The 22,254-nt window shown below is 45.3% G+C and overlaps 3 protein-coding genes across 4 annotated transcripts; 1 reads left to right on the forward strand and 2 right to left on the reverse strand.

Moving 5' to 3' along the window:
• Positions 1-900: 900 nt before the first annotated feature.
• On the forward strand, positions 901-3,189 carry DFL_003170 (uncharacterized protein; the record flags this gene model as incomplete). The annotated part of the gene is made up of 3 exons (XM_067632069.1): positions 901-1,221; positions 1,365-2,401; positions 2,469-3,189. 3 exons carry the CDS (start codon positions 901-903, stop codon positions 3,187-3,189), a joined length of 2,079 nt encoding a protein of 692 aa, XP_067490375.1.
• A 7,265-nt stretch (positions 3,190-10,454) lies between these two features.
• DFL_003171 (uncharacterized protein) lies at positions 10,455-12,278 on the reverse strand (the record flags this gene model as incomplete). Its single annotated transcript, XM_067632070.1, has 3 exons — positions 10,455-11,123; positions 11,191-11,939; positions 12,008-12,278. The coding sequence occupies 3 exons, from the start codon at positions 12,276-12,278 to the stop codon at positions 10,455-10,457; spliced, it is 1,689 nt and encodes a 562-aa protein (XP_067490376.1).
• A 6,674-nt stretch (positions 12,279-18,952) lies between these two features.
• Positions 18,953-20,948, reverse strand: DFL_003172 (uncharacterized protein; the record flags this gene model as incomplete). Of its 2 annotated transcripts, none has more annotated exons than XM_067632072.1 (3): positions 18,953-19,263; positions 19,327-20,322; positions 20,384-20,948. In XM_067632072.1, 3 exons carry the CDS (start codon positions 20,946-20,948, stop codon positions 18,953-18,955), a joined length of 1,872 nt encoding a protein of 623 aa, XP_067490378.1. The 2 variants fall into 2 exon arrangements, with proteins under 2 accessions (XP_067490378.1, XP_067490377.1); XM_067632071.1 differs by having other exon boundaries at positions 19,327-20,325.
• Between the last annotated feature and the right edge of the window lie 1,306 nt (positions 20,949-22,254).

Raw genomic sequence — 22,254 nt, forward strand, 5'->3', positions numbered from 1 at the left:
GGGCTTCGAGAATCCCGGGGTACTCAGTCCTTGTAGTTCGATAACTTGAATCATGCCAGGCAAACTGTATTATATTACAAACGCCGGGAATCTAACGCGATAAAAGGAAGGTTCGCCTTTCACAGAAATTAAATGGCTTACAGTCAATGCAAGTACAGAGGACAGAATACCATTCTCTAGAATCAATCGGGCTGTTGTGCTACGGGTCACCGACTAGGATCTTGTTGATCCCAGGCATCACAGTGCAGATGTTGAGCAGGCAAAAAATAATGTTGATTTGATTCGACATGACGGTGAGACAGCTAAATTGTATAAAGGACTAAAATGTGATTTGGGAACATGTCCGAATGATTTGCTGCTGATATCGAACAGCAGCTCGCTTGTTTTTTTTTTAATTTTCCGTCATGATCAAGGTTTATTTCGACGACATGACTCGAATTCAATATAACCTCAACTGTTGGATTATTCTGTGTGGCAGCAGCCACAGTTTCTTCACCGCCACATCTATGGAGTCACTAGCCACAATGTATGCTTGCTGCCACCACGTAATGGTATGCTCGAAGTGGTTGGTTCAGGCTTTCCGGACTCCGCGTGAACCCGCGCGAACTTCCTTTCCCTCAACTTCCTTTCCCTCTGCTTGCTTGCTATGAAAGAACAAGTCTCCGGTCCGCAGTCCTGTGCATGTTTGCGCACTCCGAAACTTGAAGTGCCGCGCATGCCGTTGGCCGGATTGTCAGAACCACCAGAACTGGAACCGCCCACCCATCTCACAAATCTTACCTTTCATTACAGTACAGTACCCGTCCTCATGATCACAGTTTGAGTCGACTTCGTATACCATCTTTTATTTGACACCAGCATCCCTCGAAAGAGCGAGCTTGCTGTTACAAACGACAGTCGATGTCACGAGCAGTGGACCTCCTCGTATCAAAACTCCCGAAGCCCTCGAAGCCTTTGGCTCAACGTCTGCGCGAAAGGCTGCCGTTTGCACCACATATTCCACTCCATGCATCACTCACATATCTCTTCGGAATATGTTTATTCTCGATATCCTTCCTGGTTTTCTTGAACTCTTCCCTTAGCTTTGTGGTTACAGATTTATTCGGCATTCAAGATGGAGTCGGGAGCATCGTGGGCACTCTTGGTTTCGTTGACGAGATAGTCGCCATTTTTATGGTCATCTTTTGGGGGACTTTGAGTGACAGAATAGGAACACGAATGGTTAGTTCCAATATCTTTCGGCATGCACGATATCGATTATTTAGCACTACAGTTGATCTTGCATCCGATATCGTGCATTTTGACTTTCCGAGCCTAAAAATGACATTTTGCTGATGGTGTGCACGTTGTTCACACACACACAGATTGCCGTTTCCGGATATATTCTTGTGGGAGTGTCCCTAGTGGTGGTGGTACAAGTAAAATCCGTCTACCCAGGCCTGGTACTGGCTCGGATTTTGTTTTCCATGGGTGCATCCGCTACGGTCGTTTCAGTCACAGCCGTGCTCCCAGAAATTTCCGCTCCATTGCCGGATTCTCCTCCTTCCAAGTCAACTAATGAACCAAGGCTCACACATACACGACATTACAGCTATCCCAACTTCCCTGTCACTTCCGATCCGTCTTCCTCAGCGTCGAATAGAGATCGTGCAAGCTCGGCTCATCGTTCGGCGCAGGCAGGATCCTCGTCTTCTACATCCACTGCTTCGACATTAGTTACCTCAGGAGCTCGACCAGCCAAATGGCGGCCACCAAGTCGAAGCCGGTCACGTCAACAACAAAAAGAACAAGCAAAACTCGCTCCCAAACCTATTACTGGCAAGCTTAGTGGGGTTGTCGGATTCATGACCGGCTGCGGAGCCCTCATAGCATTGATTTTCTTTTTGCCACTTCCTACAAAGTTATCTGAGGACAAGCATATGACTCGAGCAAATGCTTTGAAGCACACATTCTATATAGTTGCCTGTGTAGCATGGACAGTAGCCCTCATAGTCTTTATAGGACTACGAGGAGGTGGTGTTGGTGGCAAGCATCGAGAGTTTTGGAAGATCGGAAATCTTTTGAGGCTATGGAGAAACTGGAGGGCCACAAAAAACGATGCAGTTAGCTCTGGCGGCGACGAAGAGGCTCCTGAAGATGCAACAGGAGGAAATGACGGACGGTCGCATGAAAGATCTTCCTTGTTACCGGACACCAGGAGCATCCAGAGCGGAAGCTCTTCGAGGTCAAGAACTGGAGGATACGATTCCCTTTGGAATTCAGGGCTCCCCGGCGATTCCGAAAGAGCCAATTCGTGGAAAGGCTCCCTCAGAACCTACTTCCAAGGGTTGTGGTTTGCCTTAAAAGCAGGCAGAGAAGACTGGAGGATCGGCTTGGGTTACCTCGGCGGGTTTGTGGCAAGGTAAGATATATCTCCGGACAACCTCGTTGTCTCCATTTCATACCAATTAACTCAACTCCGAAACCAGGTCAATGTCGGTTGGAATATCACTATTCATCCCACTCTATGTTAATCAGTGGATGCGAGCACGTGGAATGTGTCCTCCCGTCCTTCCGTCTGATCCAAATTATAAAAAGTCATGTCGCGAAGCCTACATCCTTGCAGCCATGCTCACAGGGACATCACAGCTATCCGCACTTGTCTTCGCACCGATAGTCGGATATTTCTCAGATCGCTATGAACCGCAGTATCCATTACTAGCGACCGCTGTTCTAGGCTTCTTCTCATGCGCCGCCTTCAGCGCTCTACAATCCCTATCCGTCGGAGCGGATCGAAGCTGGGCCTACCTACACTGCGCCATGATGGGAATCGGACAAATAGGAGCCATAGTATCCTCCCTAGCATTAATTGGAAATGCTATACAGGACCCGTCGCACTCGCCATCTCTGCAGCAGATCGAGGCAAGCGCTGCCACCCCTCCAATAATAGATGAGTCAACTTCCTTGAATCCTACTGCAACAGCACCCAAAAGCGTCACAAAACCACATCGCCTAGCATTCAAAGGCTCTATCTCCGGAGTGTATTCTCTTTGCGGGGCAGCTGGTATTCTACTTTTAACACAATTCGGAGGATGGGGCGCAGATCATGTGAACAGCGGGTTTGCATTTGATTTACTAGCGGTCTTCTTCACAATCGAGATCGCCCTTGGATGCTGGTTAATTTTCCGAGCGAAAGCTACTAATGTATAATAGAAAGTAGATTGCCTAGAGAGACTCTATGTGGGTAACGTCATAATGTACCTAATACCTGCCTGTTTGAAAATCCATTCTTTTCCCGCGGACAACACAGTCAATGTTCAAAATGCAACGTTTTAGGACACGAACACCATAAATCTTAACCACGCGATCCCTCTTGGTGACCCGATATCAACCTCAAATGAAAATCATATGAGCTAACGGAATCCCTAATACAGGGGAGCAACTTCCCTTCTTTGTACAATTACTACTAACCCCTGACCGAACAACCTCAAAACACCGACTGACTAACATACACTTATTCCAAAGCACAATGTATCAACCCCAAATACCCGTTCCCGAACACCATTTCCAGATCGTGCCTTAGCCATGAATGACCTTTCCTGCATTCTTACACGATTTGCCCCTTACCACGGGGAGATTACACCTCCAAACCCCTTAGCTCACATTTTCTTAAATCTAGTCTACCACGAGACTTTCTTAACGCCCTTTCGCAGCCGAGATCGACATCCACGAGGGCTCAATATATTTTACACGCTGAGTCGATCATCCCGAAACGTGCTCTCAGTCCGAACTGGTTGTCGACCATGCGAGCGTTGCGAGGGTTGGTAATGATTATGCCTTTGGCATATTCGGTGAATGCTAGTCCAGCGGGAGTACTGAAGACGGGTCCAAAGATTGGGGCAGCACAATCACATGTAACTGATAGGCAAGAAATCACTTCACCGAATGCATCTGTGGTAACATCCGATGGAAGTTCCCCCTAGTTAATTACCGCCTCAAGTGGAACTTGATTTGTTGCATTTTTATTGTTCAACGCAACTTGGCGTACGGCGCACTCATTCGTTTTGTCTATAAATTGCAATATGCTATGCTGGGTTCTGCCAGAGGCGACATGCTATTTTATATTCACGATAGATACACATACAGACGAACATTCATCAATTTACAACACCTTATGTTTTATCCACAAGCACGAGTTCTTGCTATTTAGACCCTTCATTCAATAAATACCTGCGTTTCCTCCGGCTTGTAGGCGGGCCTACCGCCCACCGCTCCATACCGTCCATTTTGCCTATGTACAGCTGGTAGCCTCCTAGAGACCATATTACTACCTCACAATAGCAAATGACAATATGACTTATTTTTCATTCCAGAACCACTCCACATCGCTCGGTACACAGTCCTTCTCGATTAGATTTTCCTAGCACCATGACGCTCCATCAGGAACTCGGATTCAGCTCCTGGACTAGCGAAATACCAAGTTAACTAATTTAATGCTAAACAGAACCAAGATTCCTCCACTACCGCTGGTCTTCAGGAACACTCGAGAAGGAAATTACCATAGGACGTGAAACAGACCCCAGAGCCATCCGACGCAGTTACACAAAACCGTTGGGAATCGAAAAAGAAAGACTCTAACCTGCAACATCATATGATATCCGGGATGATCCTAAGACTTAAATCTCATATCGGCACCATCTCTTTCCGATACACATGGCCATTATGGCAATGTAATACCGGCGAAAAAAAAAATATCGTTCCCGATCCGATCCCGCCTCGTCGATATCGCTATATCTCGCTAAACCCTAGGTCCCCACATTGCATTCGCATAAAGGAACACCACGTTACGTTTAATCTACCGTGGAACAATTATTTCCTATGATCTATATAGTTACACAGAAACTCCATTTTACCGCTATTGCAAGAGTATGGGATTAGGAGTTAGACATCCCAGATGGTCGACAAGATACATTGCCCCATCCACCACTCAAACATGTTTAATTAATTAACTCAGCAAAACCTCCACAATTCCTCGATCCAGCGGCAAATCCCCCCATCGAATCAACCACCCAGGTCCATATTCGCCGTCTTCGGATACACACTGCCAAACCCCTCTATCAAAGCCCCCAACGTTACACACGCCAGAACCGTTTTGCATTGCCGATACCACCCGAATCTCATACAATGCAATGCCTACCCGCCAAAACTAAAACCTTGCTCTTGCATTCGAATATTCCTAGGATCCTCCACCCCTACAATTCCAGAAGCACTAACGGAACCGGAAGTACCCTAGCAGTAGCCGTAAGTCTTTTCGGTAATCCCGTATGCTGGTTTAGGACTCTAAAGCTGAAACGAGGTACCTGCTTTTTGTAGTAACCGGACTTCGACCACAAACCGTGGAGGTGTTTGGTTTGTGATACCAAAGATTGAGATCCCAGGAGCCATTTAGATATTCGTAGAGCTCTATAGGCTGTAGTCGCCGTTTCGTGAAATGTCCAAATTGTCTGTCTTTTTTTTTTTCCAGCTGTTAACGGTAATCAGGCATGTTCCTATGCACGTAGATGCTTCAGACTGCTGCTTACAAAGCTAATTCGGAAGGCATCGATACCAATATCTCTTGCGAAGCCATTTCAATTGCCCCCTAACGACATATCTGGAAAATGCAACATCAACTTCAAAAAAATCATAGTTTCCAAACTAAAGCTCAACTTCTAGAAAAAACAGCATGATTATACCTCGAATTCTTCAACGTCAAATGCCGACTAAGGTAATTAATAAAATCATAGATCAAAAATTCTTAAGGATAAAACAACCATCGCCACAATCCACAACTAATATCTTCAAACCATTCCTAGTTACCTCCGGCGACAGTCCTCATATTTATATTCCGCCGTATCTTTATTCGCGCGTATATTACCACCCCGAATTTCAAAAAATACATGAGTATTAGACCACACCCTCGCATACCCCGTAGCCTTATCTCTTTTCCCAAAAAAGTCAACTCTCTCTAAAGAATCCAACCCAGCCTTCCTCCAATTCTTTACTTGTCCTTGTAACCTCAAAAAAGGGAAACATCCTTCATCACCTCTAGGCCACGGTAGCGACAAAGTTTTCAGCCGTTTTAAGTCTTTAATCGAAGTATATGGAATACGGTTGTTAGTGTACCCGTCGCAGGGTCTATCGTTAAACATCTTGATTTTCAAAGCTATCAGATTAGGGAATCTCTGTGCTAGTCGCTGAATGTCTTTTGGTTTCGGTGAAGCATATGTGGTGAGTGAAAGTCTTGTGATTTTCGAGAATATATCAAGAAGTCCAGCTTCGAAATCTACTTTCGATCGGCCTTTAGAGTCATCACGCTCAGTGAATCCGTAGACGTCAAATATAGGACAAGAATCCGTTGTTTCGAGATGAAGGGTCCGCAAGTGAGGCGCAAACAAAAGTGGAATATAATGAAACACTGTCCGCTTCATATATGCCGACTTAGGATGTGCCATAGGTCCAGCAAGACAATTCGACGATATTTTAGCCTTCCTCAGCTTTGAGAAGCCTCGAACCTCCAACCTCTCTTTCAAAAGCTTCCCAACCTCATTATCCGCTACTTTCTCACCGAGGAACTTCTGGTTCTCAATTGATAGTCCCGAATAAAGTTTCTCGTAAAGTTCATCCACTGTGCGATAACACCCCTTAGGATCTATCTCTGGTATCTTAACGGCTTCAATTCCAAGATATTGAAGCGTGTTCCACAGGGTGGGATGGCGAGAAATCTCGTTAAAAATTGCAACGTAAGTATTATTTTCTGCCGCACTGGGTATATTGTAGGACAGTGATAACCGCTGTAGATTCGGGAATAGACTGAGGACAGCCCGAATCTGGTCTAAAGCACCATTCGTATTGACGTTACCACAGCAAAAATGGGCCCCCATTTTGGACGCATTCTTTGACCACTTATATCGTTTCCCTAGACGCACAGAGCTGATTTCAAAAGTATTAATGAATAGAGCCTATTAGATAATACCAGGATACCTACCGTACATGGTGACAGCCATGCTCACCCAAGCCACCTTTCTGGAATATTTTGATTGACCTCGCATCCAAAATAACGGATTTTATACGTAGTCCCCAGGAAAATGCATAAAAGGATCTCGAACACCGTGAAAGATTTGCGATTTCTGTCTGTTCGAGCAGATTGAATATTTGAAGCTTGATCTCTGCCGGACAAAATGAGAATATGTCTCCGTGGGATGAAACCGGTGTCGTCGTTTTATCTTCAACAGCCGGCTTCGACCGCTTCGGGGATTCGAGCAGCTCTTCCGCAGACGAATGCTTTCTCTTTAAATTTGCCATCTTGAAATATTCAAATATCGACATATTTTGGTTTATAACTGCTCGTAGCCTATAGCTATGCACAGTATAAAGATTTGAAAGATATAAGAACTTTAAACTTGAAGGATTATATAATCAATACATAAAAATTAAGATGGTAGTTATCTTAATAAATACTCCAACGATAAGGCCGAACGCGAACGCAGCATCACTTGACTGCGTATTGAGCCATGATTCACGAATTCACTTTTTGTTCATCATACCTGTTGCCCATCAATTAGCCAATCACAATCCTTCCCACATGGCCACAACCGGTAATATTCTCCGTTACAAATTCCAAATACAAATGACTCTTACATAAGCTAGCTCAACAATCACCATCTCAGACGTTTCATTAAGGGCGGAAGCCTCAGCTCGTGATTACCTAATCCAAATACATCCGAGATCGTGCGGGCCGTTCATGACTCAAAATGAGCCAGGCCTGGATGACCGAAAATAGAACATCCAACAATGTCAACACCCCACAGCTAGCATTACGAGGTTGACACGTACGTGCCCGAGTTCAACTTCGTTATATACAAGCAAGCTTAAGATCCTACGTAAACAATAATATCGTTAACACATCCGAGGCATTCGCATTTCTTTTCTACCTTTGTCTTCCCGACTTAGTTCCAGTTCACCTTGACTTGCGCATACGCAAAGATGGCAGAAACCAAAATCGAATACCCCCATCCACTAGCCAGACCATTGACCCGCCACAACCTCAACCTCCGCCTATTCTCCGCACAATGCGTTGAAACCCACAATGGACAGAGAAGGTTAGAAACCGGACGTTAATGGCAAAGTGGTTCCGAGAAGCAGCATGGAAAAATCTACGATATATGAGGAGCCCCCCAGCTAAGGCTATCCCGCTATAGGATACCGATGACCTTGAATATATGCATTCAGAACATTGGCAAGATCGATCTAGACATTTGCAACCGAATAACTAGAGGTGATAGGTTGATATAAACCATATGTTGAAAGCTTCGCGCTAGTGGATCTTGTATTGGGCCGCATATTGGTGCCGTTTGGAAGGTGGACGGGTTGATTGATGAAGAGCGTAAGAGAGTTCTTCATTATCGCTTTCCCCGTGACAATAAATCTAGATTCCCTCGTTTAATCCAAAGATCTCTCGTACCCTGCACGGCAATACTGTCCATTATTGATGCTAATTGAACGGTATAAATTCTTAAGCCATCTCAACGTTGGAAAACATCCCCAACAACCAAAAAGACTGGCACCCAGGCTCCAACGGCCAAGTCTTGAACCTCGTTCATCCTTCACTCTGGCCAATAATCTACGGAATAACCATAAGCACCGATGGAAAACCAATTCAATGTCCCAAAGACGCACATGAACAATCATCTTCAAACATCTGGTCCACCCGATTCTGCTGGTTCCCCTCAGAATTCCAAGTCCACGTCAACGGTCAAACCAAAATCACATCTTGTCAACAATCTCTCAAAGCCCGAAGAAAAAGAGCTCTTTTACCCTGTCCTTTAAAAGATCTTCACCAAATTCGATCCAATGTTTAATCACTTTCTCGCAGATTCAGCTGAAAAGAAAGATCAAATTTATCAAACAGATGAACCGAGAGAGTTTAGCCAAGATGAAACTGGAGAGGGCAATGTTGTCCAAATTCCTATCTCAGTGCTCGAAAAGAAATAGAACAAGTTCTTAGGACAGTACGAGTGTGGAAAACAGTTTTCTCCTAGGGTTCAAGCACGTTTCGCCAGACAACGGAGCCGTTATCTTTACGGTAACCGTAACCGGATCCAGGAAGAGGATGAAGACAGCGATTGGGTCCTAGCGACAGCGAGGACGATGGAGATGGAGATTGTTGTCCACCTAATTATGACAGCGAAATTGATGAGGAAGAGGACGAAAGGGGACTAGAGGAAGCGATACTTAACGAAGAGTACGCACTAGAGGAGAATATACTAGAAGAACAGGAATTAGAAGACCTCGAACTAGAAGAATTAGAACAAGAACTATACCAATTCAGAACCGAAGAGCTTGTCACAGAAGAGAAGAAAAAAGGAAATTCGAAGAAAGGGAGAAGAAGAATGACAGAAGAGGGGCAGAATGGAAAAGAAATCGGAAGTATAGGGAATACATAAAACAAGAGAAAGTGGAAAGAAATTGTAGAGGAAGAGAGCGACGATGGCGGAGAGGAGAGTGAGGATGACTCCGATGATGACTCCGAGTATATGGAGGAATGAGTACAGACGCTTCAAGCAAGCTGAGATCTGGGACTTCGGCCAGGCCCAACATGATGAAAATTGGTATCCACCGACAATCACCAAAGGAACCGCATTAAACGGCAAAACCGTCAAAGTTATCGTGAAAATAGCAAACATAGTCCTCTCGCCGTTCGATCGAATTTATCAAGGTGGAGGGTGGCATCGAAATAAAGACTTGCATAACTCTACATGGAACCTACTTCACCAAATGGAAGATTATGGAGTCCAGGAACTCGGTGGGATTCGAACGAAGGTACCACGATTGCTTTCATCTCGACTCTCAAACATGCTCCCTTGCTTTCACTAAAATCTTAATTCTACTAGAAAAACCGAGCTATAGTTTTTCCTAATATATACCAGCATAGAACCCTAGGATTCGTATGAAAAGACAAAACAAAGCCGGGATTTGGCAAGATGCTAGTCTTTTACCTCTGGGATCCAAATTGCGACATTCAAACAACGAGAACTGCCATCCCTCAGCAGCCCGATCAGCAAGATCTCGGTGTTCTTCGTGAAGGACAACTTAGTACAACTTCCCCCAGAGCTATTCGACCTAGTTTTAAAGGAACTACCTCCACCGATCACTAAAGAAGGGGCAGATCAATATCAATTAATAATAGCCCATATGTGCAAGGAGAGTCTTAGAACTTGTAGATTACCTTGAATTCTCTCATTGCTTAATGTTACAATATACTGATACTTCGATGGCTGTGAACATTAACCCATCGCCATTAACATTTTATTGACTAGCAACTTAGATGCGTTCATATATAAAAGCAATAACCAGTCCAAATACAACATACGCTCGCTATATACGATTTTTAAACTAAATCCCAATGTCATAAATCCATAACCGCAAAGAAGTGTTCACTTCAACAATCCCTTAATAGCCCCTGTAATCTGCTGCACCTCATCCACCACCCCATCCCCCAAACTCCTCCTCTTAACCCTCGGCTCCTCAACCCACCTCCCCTCCTCCCCATCATCAAACACATAACTATAAACATCCGGATACATCTCCAACAACTTCCTCTCCACGGGTCCCAAATCCATTTCCCACAATTCCACCCCGGTAAGCTTATTCACCCATTTATACCTTCCAATCTCATCATCATAATAAAATTTCCAATTTCTAAGCGCCTTCGGATGATATGACCCTTCATCATCAATTCCATATCCTCCCAACGCCACACGTACTCGAACACTAACATGTACCGTCTCCCGCGTATTTTTCAAAAATTTACCCGTTCTTTCAGCGGTACATGGGTCGCATCGGGTATAATCTCCTGGAGTTCGAGACTCACTGCCACCGAGGGCGTATATTCCTTCCATACTGTCATAAATTTTTCCGAACCCCCAGGCGCGAGGTTTTAGTTTTTTCTGACGGTAGTAAAGGAAGTTTTGTTCGAATTCGGTGAAGATGTAGGTATCGTCGAAGTCGATGAATGGGGTGAAGTTTGAGATCATCCAGGCGAGGCTTACGTTACTGAGGTTTTGATCGTCCCAGCCGCCGCCGACATTACTATGTTCTCCAGGCTTTTTATCATTCTTAGCATCATATATTCAAGCAGAAACCTTCAAAATAGAACTTGAAAGTACATACCATCCAAGTCTGCTTCAAAACCGTAGGTGAACCCTTCGGCAATTCCCAAACCGTCGGTGGAAAAGTCCCTCTTCTCTCATCCAACGCCAACGCCTGAAATGCATAATCCACCATGGGACTAAGACTCGTATCATAGAACATCATTTCATCCGTTTTCTTCGATTGCATGCCCAACTTTTGAAGCCATCCGATCTTTGGAATACCCAGTGCACCGACAGTATCCCAAACCCCTATCGCTCTGATTCTAACATTCGGAATCGTCATTCCAAGTCTGTATAGTTGTTCAACATACTCCGGGTCTGCTGCTGAGGGTTTGTTCGGAAACGGACAATCGGGCTGGGGGGATTTATATCCCTTGTCATATCTATGTTGATAATCCTTCATTATGACGGCAAACGCTTCCAAACCCTTTTTCGTCAAGACTCCCAACCCAGCTACCATACTCGCCACACTGCGGGCCGTAAAAGCACCTCTCGAGAAGCCGATGAAGAATATCTCGTCCCCGGGAGCATAGTTATTTGATAAGAAAGAGAAGCATTCTCTCATATTTTGGGCAACACCTTCGCCGAGGGCACCGCCTATTATCTTGTCTAGTGGGTTGTTCGAGGAACCCGGACCGGCTTGGTAGTAAACGATCTGGGGTACATTTGACCCAGATAGGGTTTTAATCGCCCGACATATTCGGGTTACGTTGGTCGGAGGCTTTAGCTTTCCATCTTGTAACTCGGCGTTTGAATCCTGCCATGTTCCTTTACTCTGTATGTCAGTTATATACTCCTATCGCAAGTAACTTACTATCACTAGAGCTTTTTCATACCGTCACAAGCAATAATCAACCTTTTATTCCCCGGCCGAACACTATCCCCGGCTCCATCATAATCTCTTAAACGTCTCCGCGAACGTCTCCTCGAAGGACGTGGGTTATATCTCTCGTAGGGTTCTTCATAACTATATCTATCGCTAGACGCTCTTGATGCTGAAGACTCTGCCGGCCAGTATGTTTGTTCATGGTACTTTTGATAGCTGTCCGGAGGCTCCTCCTTGGCATAGCTATAGCTATAGTCTCGATCTCTGTCTCTGCGCCCCATGCTGACGAGTTAAACACGATAGAAGTCTGGAAATCTTAGAAAGCGTAAGAATATAGGTAAAACTCTAGCTTAAGAAGAAATATCCGATGGTAATAAGTCGAAATCGTTGTAAATTTGTATAATTTGATACTCGGAAATATACGTAATATCCTAGTTGGAAAAAATATTGTCGGAGCATTCGAATCAAAGAGGGTATGGACCGGATAATTATAACACATTCGTTCCGCTCTCCCGTCCTGCACTCTTCCTCACGTACATGCGTCAAAAATTCAGGAAAATTCAAAGCCTTAGGACAAGGCGGCAGTCAGTTGACTCGAAGAAGACAAGAAGACAAGAAAAGATGGACCGGTTCGCCTCAGGTGTGTGTTGTCGTCGCACGTTGCATGGCAGCGCACGTTGCAGCTAGGCTAAGGATCCTTGACTGATCAGTCTCAGGTCCACGATGCGATGACGCAGGATATTCCTAGGATTAGTTAGGAGGGGTTCTTGCAGCAGGTTCCCGGCAAGTTGCCCAGCTAGTCGAAGTGCAGAGGTTGGTACTATGGAATACTTTATTAGCCCGGATGGCCTGAGTACAATTAGCTGCAAATCGAAATCAAGTTGGATAAACCAGCGTTCTCCACAAAAAGAAATATTTTGAGAAATCCAAACGTTACGATAAGATCGCCTATTTTAGTTCTACCGTATATATGAAACCCGAGCCATGCCCTAGGACATAGTATATTTGATATCACATCGTGAAAACTCTCATAGCTAGCTGTGCAAGTGATATTGATATCGATTCATGTTCACCTCCAATATCTTGGCTCATGGGTGTGCGCTTGTTTGATGTGGTGTTGGCAAACATCGGACAAACACAACACACTCTATGGTTTTGTGTTGAGTTTCCTAATATACCACGCACGAACACAACACAGCCCAACGAGACCCACAGCCGCATGAGCAACGTGTGTATCTGCGTAACAATGAAGGCAGGACTTAGATCTCAAGAATTTGGGGCTTCGAAGCTTCCAAATCATTGGGCATATGTATTCGGGCCCGAAACTGGCATATGCTCATACATGCTGCACGTAAACTTGTTTCATATTGGTTTTAGCACTCACAATCAGTCAATATTCGTCAACCTTCTGATCAGTCATATGTTTCTTACGTCTGGGCCTGTACAACCCCCGTTGAGGTTGGGGAGTTGGAGACCTATGTTTATGGCCAAGGTGGTTACTCTGATAGCTTATCACAAATAGAGGTTGGGGGCTCTAGGCTATTCCCACCTCCCCAGGATCTGGTGCGGTACATAGAAGCACAATTTCCTTCAGTCTGTCAGGGACTTCAGGAGCTGCGGCTGCGGCTGCAGGCTCCGGTAAACAATCAGCAGCAACAACCGCAGACCCCAGTACTAAATCAGCAGCGGCAAATACAAGCACATCCAATAAATATAGAGCCTCAGATCCAGCAACAGCAGCAACAGCAGCTGAGTTTTATACCAATCCGACCTAATACACATCAAAAGACCAAAAATCAAGGAAATCAAGGCAATCGAAACCAAGCGGCTTGCAGATCAAGTTGAAAATCTCCAAAGAATGTTCGATAATATGGTAGCTGATGTATAGACACTTTTCTCGAAAAGAATCCCTTCGATTAACCACATTTGACAAAACCGGCGCATTATAGAGAAGGAATGCCCGTAACAGCCCCCAAGTATTCCGAGAAATCCCCGTACGTATCACAACATGCACAACAGAAATATATTTACGCGATTACCAGATATGCTAACCAAATCACCGTCACGATATCACCTTGCTACCAAATAGGAAGAATAAAAGCAAGATTACGGGTAAAACGCCCCACCATTTCCATTTAATCAAACCTACTATGTAGAGAGCTAACCCCCTCACCCTCACCGATAGCCCACTCAATCCAACAACTTGATGATGAGACCCAGCCCCCGTTATCAGCACAGTCCCGGTCACGTAAGTACCCTTAAAATCACAACCACAAATCCCTATCGCCTCTCAAATTATCTGACCAAACCTATATACATATTAGGCCAGCATCAGCGACATAAGCAACTCCTTCGGTATAAACAATGAAAACCAGGGAGGTTTCACATACGACGAAAGCTTCAGAACCCTTCAAAGATCAGCACCCGGTGGTCAATATTCTACAGGAAAAAGCTTTCTAAACCCATCACGTGAGCCAAGTTTTAGTTTCTTCCTTCGGAAAACCAGGGGGTAACCAAAGGGACATCGCCCAAGAAAAAGCCAGCTCGGGAGGCAGCAGAGGAGGAACAAGCGTCACTAATTCGAGAAGAACCGCTGGGAAATAACCAACAAGCAGCACCAAAGTCAAATGCGCAAGGGACAGAAAACGAAAATATCAATAATCCAGAAGCCGAAACCCGGATCGTTGAGGAACCTACCCAAAACCAAGGTACAGAATCCCAAGCCCAGCCTCAAGGGAATATCCAACTGTAGGAAAATCAGCCGGTGATAAACAACCAACAGGCTTCAGGAAACCAAATCGAAATGCCCCCGCCCAGCCGACCATCCCGCCATCAAGTACAATATCCATTCGACATTGGCCCGGTACTAGAAAACAACCGTCTCCGCTACGCACAAGCAATAAACAGTAAATTCTCTCCATATCTCGATACCCTGGGCAAAACCCTTGCCGGCACTGGTCAGATGATATAAGACACTCTTGTTCTCACGTCAAAGGATACAAATATAGACAATACGGACCAATGCCTTGCAGAAATCGAACGATTACGAGATAAACGTAAAGAGAACATGGCCTTGAATGAAGATAAATTCATTGAGGCGGTAAGAAATGCCGCCACGAAATTGAAGGCAGATAATGCCATGGTACTTGGTCCTCAAAATCGTGACGCCCAACAAGCGGAGGAAAGGCAATGTGGAAGCCTGAATGGAGGCATTAAACGTGAAGATTCATAAAAATTAGAACTTCTTTAGCTAGCCCTTTCTCAAGTATTTAGCAAGAATAAATGTACAATTGCAATATTGACCAATATTGAATGCTACCTCCCAATCACAACCGGCCTTCGGGGAGTTTAGTATCGTTACAACCCACCGGCCGCAATATTACGGGGTTTATATTCACAGCCGATATGCCACTAGTGATCCGTACCCGGAGCCCGTATCCTAGCTCAGGGCTCGAATTCCCAAAGACTATCATATACACTCGCATACCCATCAACATGCAACCAAACCCTGATAGAAAATAAAGACAGACTCACGCGGCAAATAAAGAATTGTGGAAAAGCCAATCATATGATCATTGTTCGACCTTCACTTGCGTATTCAATGTATACCAAAAAATTCTCCGCGCCGCTCTTCCCAAACCCACACCACTTAAGCACCCAATAGAAATCATCTAAGCCCAGTCCAAGAAAACTCAAACCACCCTATCAACCTATCAGACATGCCCTCCAGTCAAAACCCACCATTCAATATGTCTACCTGTACAAATGCATAAGCACACGGTAAGACGGAAGCCAAAAGTGTACCCAAAACAAGGCTATACAATACGTATGTATATATCGCTCTTATACTTGGCAGCCCGGGCCGTGTAGACACAAAAATTTAAAGTATTCCTTTGACTTCGCGTCGTACATAATATAGCAGTGCATATACTCTATATATACTCATATTCTCGCCTAGAGTTGCATTGCGCCTACGTATAGTTATGCTTTTTTACTTCCATTGCATAGACTTTAACCGTACATTGCTCATATTTTACCTCTTATATTTCTAAATTTATTATCATGAGCATATGAATTGTAGACGATTTTTGAGCCACCTCTCATAGTTAATACAGTACTTGCCAATCCGCCAATACCACTGTGCTGCATTTAATCCTGCCACAAGAATACGTAAAGTTACTTATCCGGGCTTATGAAATTCCGGATTAACCACACCGGTACGTATACCACTAAAACATACACTTCTCTCCTCCTTCAGTCATCATCCGTTTGACATTGCTAGCTAGGTATAGGCCGGATCAAAAATCATGTCATCATTGTATCACTAAAATCCTCCCAAACCTCTCTAGATTAGAACAAACAGTGAATGCACTTTAAATCCACCAAAAACCCTTAGTCGCTAGTCTTCCAATTGGCCAATATTGGAATGAGGTTTATCCGAGGTCTTTTTGTGAGGGTTGTGCATGGGGAGTGAGTATATTGGTTACATGTGTTATTTTAAGGAGACTCCGAGCTATGTATCTAAGTCCCTTGAGACTCACAATGATCTGCATGTCAAGTTCGGAGTACTTACTAAATTAACCACTGGTGACAGGTAACAGGTGATATACTCCGACAAAACTACAAAGTTGTATCATCAAGTTCCTATTTCGAACAGCGCCTATCTTGCCCGGGCGGGCTCCGGACAGATATGAAATCCTTCTAATACTCCGAAGTACAAGATACCTCTGACTCCCCGGACAGTCTGTACATGTACAGAGTACCTCGATCGATGTCAATAACTAAAGAAAAAACTAGCTCGTCAAACTAGGATCAAGGGAAAAAACAATACTCCATAATCCTACTTTAACTAAAAATACGAAACCGAACAATAAACAAGATCCCGTGAACCAAATTTGAGACGAAATTACATTCTCTATCCGTTGTTTGTGCATATGCAAGGACCCCATAAACACCCCTCCCAGCCGCCGTTAGGTACATACATACAGACCCTTGATCACAAAAGTTCTATGTTCTGCAGAATTTAACCTACCGTCGAAGGAAAGAAAAAAGGGGCCGCATGCAGAAGAAGGGTTTTAAGTTGTCAATATAGGGTCCATGTACCATAGGCGCCCAGGGTGGGGATTAAGCTTAGGAGTTAACTTTACCAAATACTTTGCCTATATCCAATTGATCACGATTTCATTCCTATCGTGGGTTAACCGACTAACCCTTACCGCCCTGCAATGCAATAACTAAAAACTGTTATTCATCGAAACCATGGGGCCCGCATTTCGCTATCCTTTCAACGGCATCTTCAACGATATAAAAGTAAGTGATCATTTGGTAAATGAAATAACCAGGCAGGTACATAGTAGAAAGCAAGGCAAAATACGATTTCCCATTATTTGTGGCAGGTAACCTGGCTGGAACATACCGTCCAAGCGCCTCATTTGCTTCTGGCCAACCCTCTCGTCGGCTATCGTGGACCAACATGCTTTTAAAAGCCAATCACAAAAACAAGCAGGAGCTAGAAAACGGCCTCTTTTCGAGAGTTTTCCATTTGACAACGCAGCATGCAAGCCACAAACTCCTCAATTGTAAGCATGTAGCATCGATATTTGTCTATGAACCCTTCAACCTAAGTAATTGGGGATAAAACCGCTTGTCTTTCCAAGGATATGCAAAAAAAGGGGGCCAGTTAAAATCAAGCCCGTCTATTTGGAAATCATATCAAAGCCTATCTTCCTCGTGTCACACAAGATCCAAATCTCATTTTAGCAGCCCTGGGAGGCGAGGCGAGAGTAGCACGCCGCTTACACCTGCTTGGGAAGTCAATAAGCAGGGCAGAGACACACGCAGAATAAAGTATACAGACTGCAAGTCAAGGAGAATTAATCCGACTGCATCGGATTCTGGCCTAACAGGACGGGAGGGCTGAACCGAAATATTAGGTATTCCCGGTCTTATGATGATTTTTTTTTTTTTTTTTTTTTTTTTGGGGGGGGACTATGGGTAACCCAGTTAATGAATATCCAGAAGTGCAGAAGACAGGTATTGAATCGAATCTCAAGTCGCTTCTAGTTAAAAGTTAGCCGTGCACCCCTTTTTTTTTCTTTCGTCTTCCCTGACTTGCCTGTGACGATTTGTGTGCCGTCTTGGCTATCTCAACATAATACTGTGTAGATACAAGGATAATTAAGTATTCGGAACGGGTCATTCCTATTCCAAATCTCTAGCTGCATGGGTACATCTCTAGATCGATTGGTTGGGAGATCTTGTTATATTTAATAATCTATCTCGCAAATTATTACTTCCACTTACTCTAAACCCGATTTATATTACAGCCCAACCGTAATACTCGGGTGAGTCTTTTTTGCATTCAGGATTCTGGGTCACACATGCACACACACCGACTTGTCGTTCTTGTTGGTATTCTTTGGCGGACAGTGCTTTTAAGCGAGGTGGCTAGCAGAAGGTTCGATGGTGGGTGCCGTCACCAGCGGTCTTGAGATCTTCGAAGTTCTAAGGCAGCGAAACAGGTGGGATATTTCCTTCGTGATGAAAATAGTGAAAATGGATTTTCCATTACTATTATATTGGATTTGCCCTCCTAAGTAAATGAAAAGGAAAAAAAAAAACTCCCCGATTTTATTTCCCAGTAGCCCTGAACACCGTTGAAAACAAAGAATGAGTAGAAATCCCGACCGTTAAAAGCAAAAGTAGGTATTGTTATACAGGAGAGAGGGAAAGGAAAGGAAAAGATAGAATCGCTAGCCTCCAAAGACATAACCCAGAGAACTTCCTAAAGGAGCCCCAGTGATTGTAAACCCACACGAAAGAAAAATATAAACGCCAGTTACACAAGTGCAACATCGTAAAAGTGTAGAATGATACATGAAAGGAATGATGATTACAAAGGAAACGCCAAGGCATCCAATGTTAATTAGGTAGTAATCTAATGCTGTTGCTCCTTCTAAGCATCTCTGGCCTCATTTGCCGCATCGTGGAAGGCGTTGGCACGGACTACAGTCCAGTAATCCAAGTCGCTAACCTCGGCCTCTCCACCAGCAAGGTTAGCCTTGACCTCCCAAGCGGAGGACATCATCATCTCGTCTCTGCAGAGAAGCTTGTTGCCATCGTAGACTTGGAGGCATCTTCTCTTTGTGACCATGCGATCAGGTTGGACTCCCCAACCCGAAGGAAGGTTTCTTCTCCTCTTGCGACCACCAGAAGCCATCATTTGCTTCTTTGAGATCTTGCTGTTGGCGCCCAAGACAACACCACCTTTGGAGTTACCGCTCCCGGCGTGCGAATCGACACCCCGGGTGCGTGTTAATTGTCACCGACCCGCAACCCCGGTACCGGTGAGGCTCTTGCGCTGCTTCTTGGACTTCCTGGCACCGAAGGATGGATCGGTCTTGTCATCGTCATCCTCGGATTCTTCCTCCTCCTCTTCGGAGATCTCGCCTTCGTTGACTTCAGCGCCATCGGCGTTCAAAAGACCATGAGCGGCCAAGGACTCTTGGACTTCCTCAAGATCATTGACGGATCCGAGGTTGTGACTGTTGATATCACCTTCTGGCTCTGGCTTGACAACCTTGGATAGAACGCAGTCGTCAAGATGCTCGTAGAATTGTTGGGCGTTGGCGAAGGTAGCATTGCAAGTAGAGCACTTGCCAGTGACATCCTTGTATGCGGCTTGGAAGGATGGAGCGCGAGGAGATCCAGAAGAGGAAACAGAACCGCCACGGCCATTGACCTTCTTTGGCTTGCCGTTTGGAGCAGTCTGCTCGACGTTGTGGACGGACATCAAGTGGCGCTTGAAGACATCAGCTCTGTTGAAGGTCTTCTCGGAGGGGAGACCGGATCCTGGGCAGAAGCCGCAGACCATTGTTCCCTTGTAGTGTGTAAGGGTGTGTCGTTGGCAATCATACTTGCGGGCGAAGCCCTTTTTGGCGTACTCGCAAGTTGGGATTGGGCACTTCTCCGGTCTTTCATCCATATGAGTGATCTGGTGGGCCTTGAGGTCTCTGAAAACCTTTCCGCAAGCAGTGCAGAAGTTGTCGCTGTGAGCGGCGCCATTGCTGGAGGTAATCCTCTCGGGGCTGGCGGCTCCCTTGGAGGTGGCAGAGACCTCGCGGCTCATGGCTGGGGTGTGGGGGAAGTAATCTTCAGCAGAGTGGTTAGATGGTGACCTTCTGTGTCCCTTAGATGTGGCGGAAGGTGTTGGGTATGGGGAAACACGGAAGGTTGAGTTTTTCTTGGAGTGCTTTGGCGATGTTGGAATAACCGACGAAGCTTCAACAGAAGACTGCCTCGAGGTGTTGTTGATCAAAGATGGATCTACTTTGAAAGTTAATTAAAGCTCCAGTAGCTCGCGGTGATTTACTTTCGTAATACTTACTGACACAGGTATCCTTGAGTTCGGGCTGTTGCTCCCAAGCGACACCAGTCCAAGTCGACATGTCTTCGGCGTTCATGGCCCACTCTTGAGCAGCCATACAAGGCGAGCCGTGGTCGGATGAAGAAGTAGAAGCGCCAGAGGCGATACTGCTCCGACCAGAAGCAAAGTCAAAACCTTCAGCAGCAGATGAAGCTACAGAGGGTGAGGTTGGTCCTCTGTAAAGCTCGTTGGCGAGATAGTTGGAAGGTAAAGGAGGTGGCTGGATGAAAAGAGTGGGTTCCTCGCCGTAGTATGGGTATGCGGCGCGTGGAACTTCTGTGAATGGGTATAATGGATATCCAGTATACTGAGGGTCCTCGACAGAGAAAAAGGAAGGTGGGAGTGTGGAAGTTTCTGAGGTTGTGAAGAAATCGAATTCTGGCTTTGAATATATCGAAGGGTCAAACGAAGCTGTAGTATTCAATGGGCTTATTGATGCGCCAGTGGCAGCGAGCATCTTATGGAAAGTATCTTGTCTATCACCGTCTTCAAACTGTAAGAAGTCCATGGACTCGTAGGCGGCCATCGCTGGTATTTAATATGGTTGTGCGTTGGTGCGAATGCGACAGTGCTGGTGGGTGGGGAAATGGCTGGAGCGAGGCGGTGTAGTTAACCTTGTTTGGTCGCTGCTGTGCTTGTTATCCTCAGGCTGACTTTGTCGAGAGAACTGCAAGGGAAAACCAGTATATCAAGCCGATTTAATATATTCACGATGATATTATCGAATTGTGGCTACGCCTTTTGACTTTGTCTGTCTGCCAAATAAATATCTTGCGTATTATAGCAGATGCTTGTGTAGACGATTGATATGCGTCTGTGAAATTAAGGGACGGATGCACTTTTTATATGAGCGAAACTCCTGCTTAAGCGAATAAGAAGAGTCTCTGGAGATTCAAGAGGAAGCTTGGTAATCGTTAAGGAAGATTGGCGTGCCTTTCGTGAGATTCGGTGCTGCTTATGAAAAGGTAGGGCATAGACCGAAGGGCAGATGAGGAGGAATATATGCATCTCGAGAGTCTGCTCCCCAAAGCCCAATTAAGAGTCGAAGGTTTGGGAATAAGAATTGCCATAGGGCAGCAGCCAACTCTGGTGCAAGGAGCAAAAAGAAAAATGGTCGGACTGCGCAGCAAGAACCTTGCATCCGGCCATTGCTTTTTTTATTGTATGGGTGTGAGGGTATTTGCTTTTCGTCCTTGTGTTTTTTTTGTTTTTTTGTTTTTTCCGTTTTCTCCGTGCTGCGGTTGTCGACAAGTACAAAGAAACAGCTGGGGAAAAGTTCCTCCCTCGAGTCCACCCACTATGTACATAGCACCAGACCCGTTGTCGTGGTTCATCGTGCGGACGGGGGTTGGTTCTGTGGTGGGTCCGGATGAACCAAAAAAGCAAATGACCAGGAATCCGGTGGTGATGTTGCTGAATTCGACCAAGCGTGAGTGCTCAGAGTGGCAGGGCTCCCAGCCTGCGTGCTTGCGGGATTCGACTGATATGATTTGAATTTCTGAGCGGTGACGGTGTGGTTCCAATTGGAGGTCGGTCCCCATCTGGGAACCTTGCAGGGCATGCTCCGGGCACGGCCCCCGGAGGTCAGGCTCGATTGCTCCTGAAGCGTCGTCGGTGAAAGCGATGCCAGAACGGCCTTTTCTGTTTTGGGTCTCGAATCGCTCGTTTACCCCTGTTCGTTCGTCCAACGTGGATTGCATTCCCCTCACTCAAATTTGTCGCCCGAGACACACTGGGTAATCAAAATTTTTCTTTGGCGAGATTATCGTGACAAACGGCCAAATTGCAAGGGAGGGGAGGTTCTGTGACAATCTCTCTCGTTAGCGATTCTC

The sequence above is a fragment of the Arthrobotrys flagrans genome (genome assembly GCF_004000055.1).
Source record: "Arthrobotrys flagrans strain CBS H-5679 chromosome Unknown unitig_0, whole genome shotgun sequence".
NCBI lineage: Eukaryota > Fungi > Ascomycota > Orbiliomycetes > Orbiliales > Orbiliaceae > Arthrobotrys > Arthrobotrys flagrans.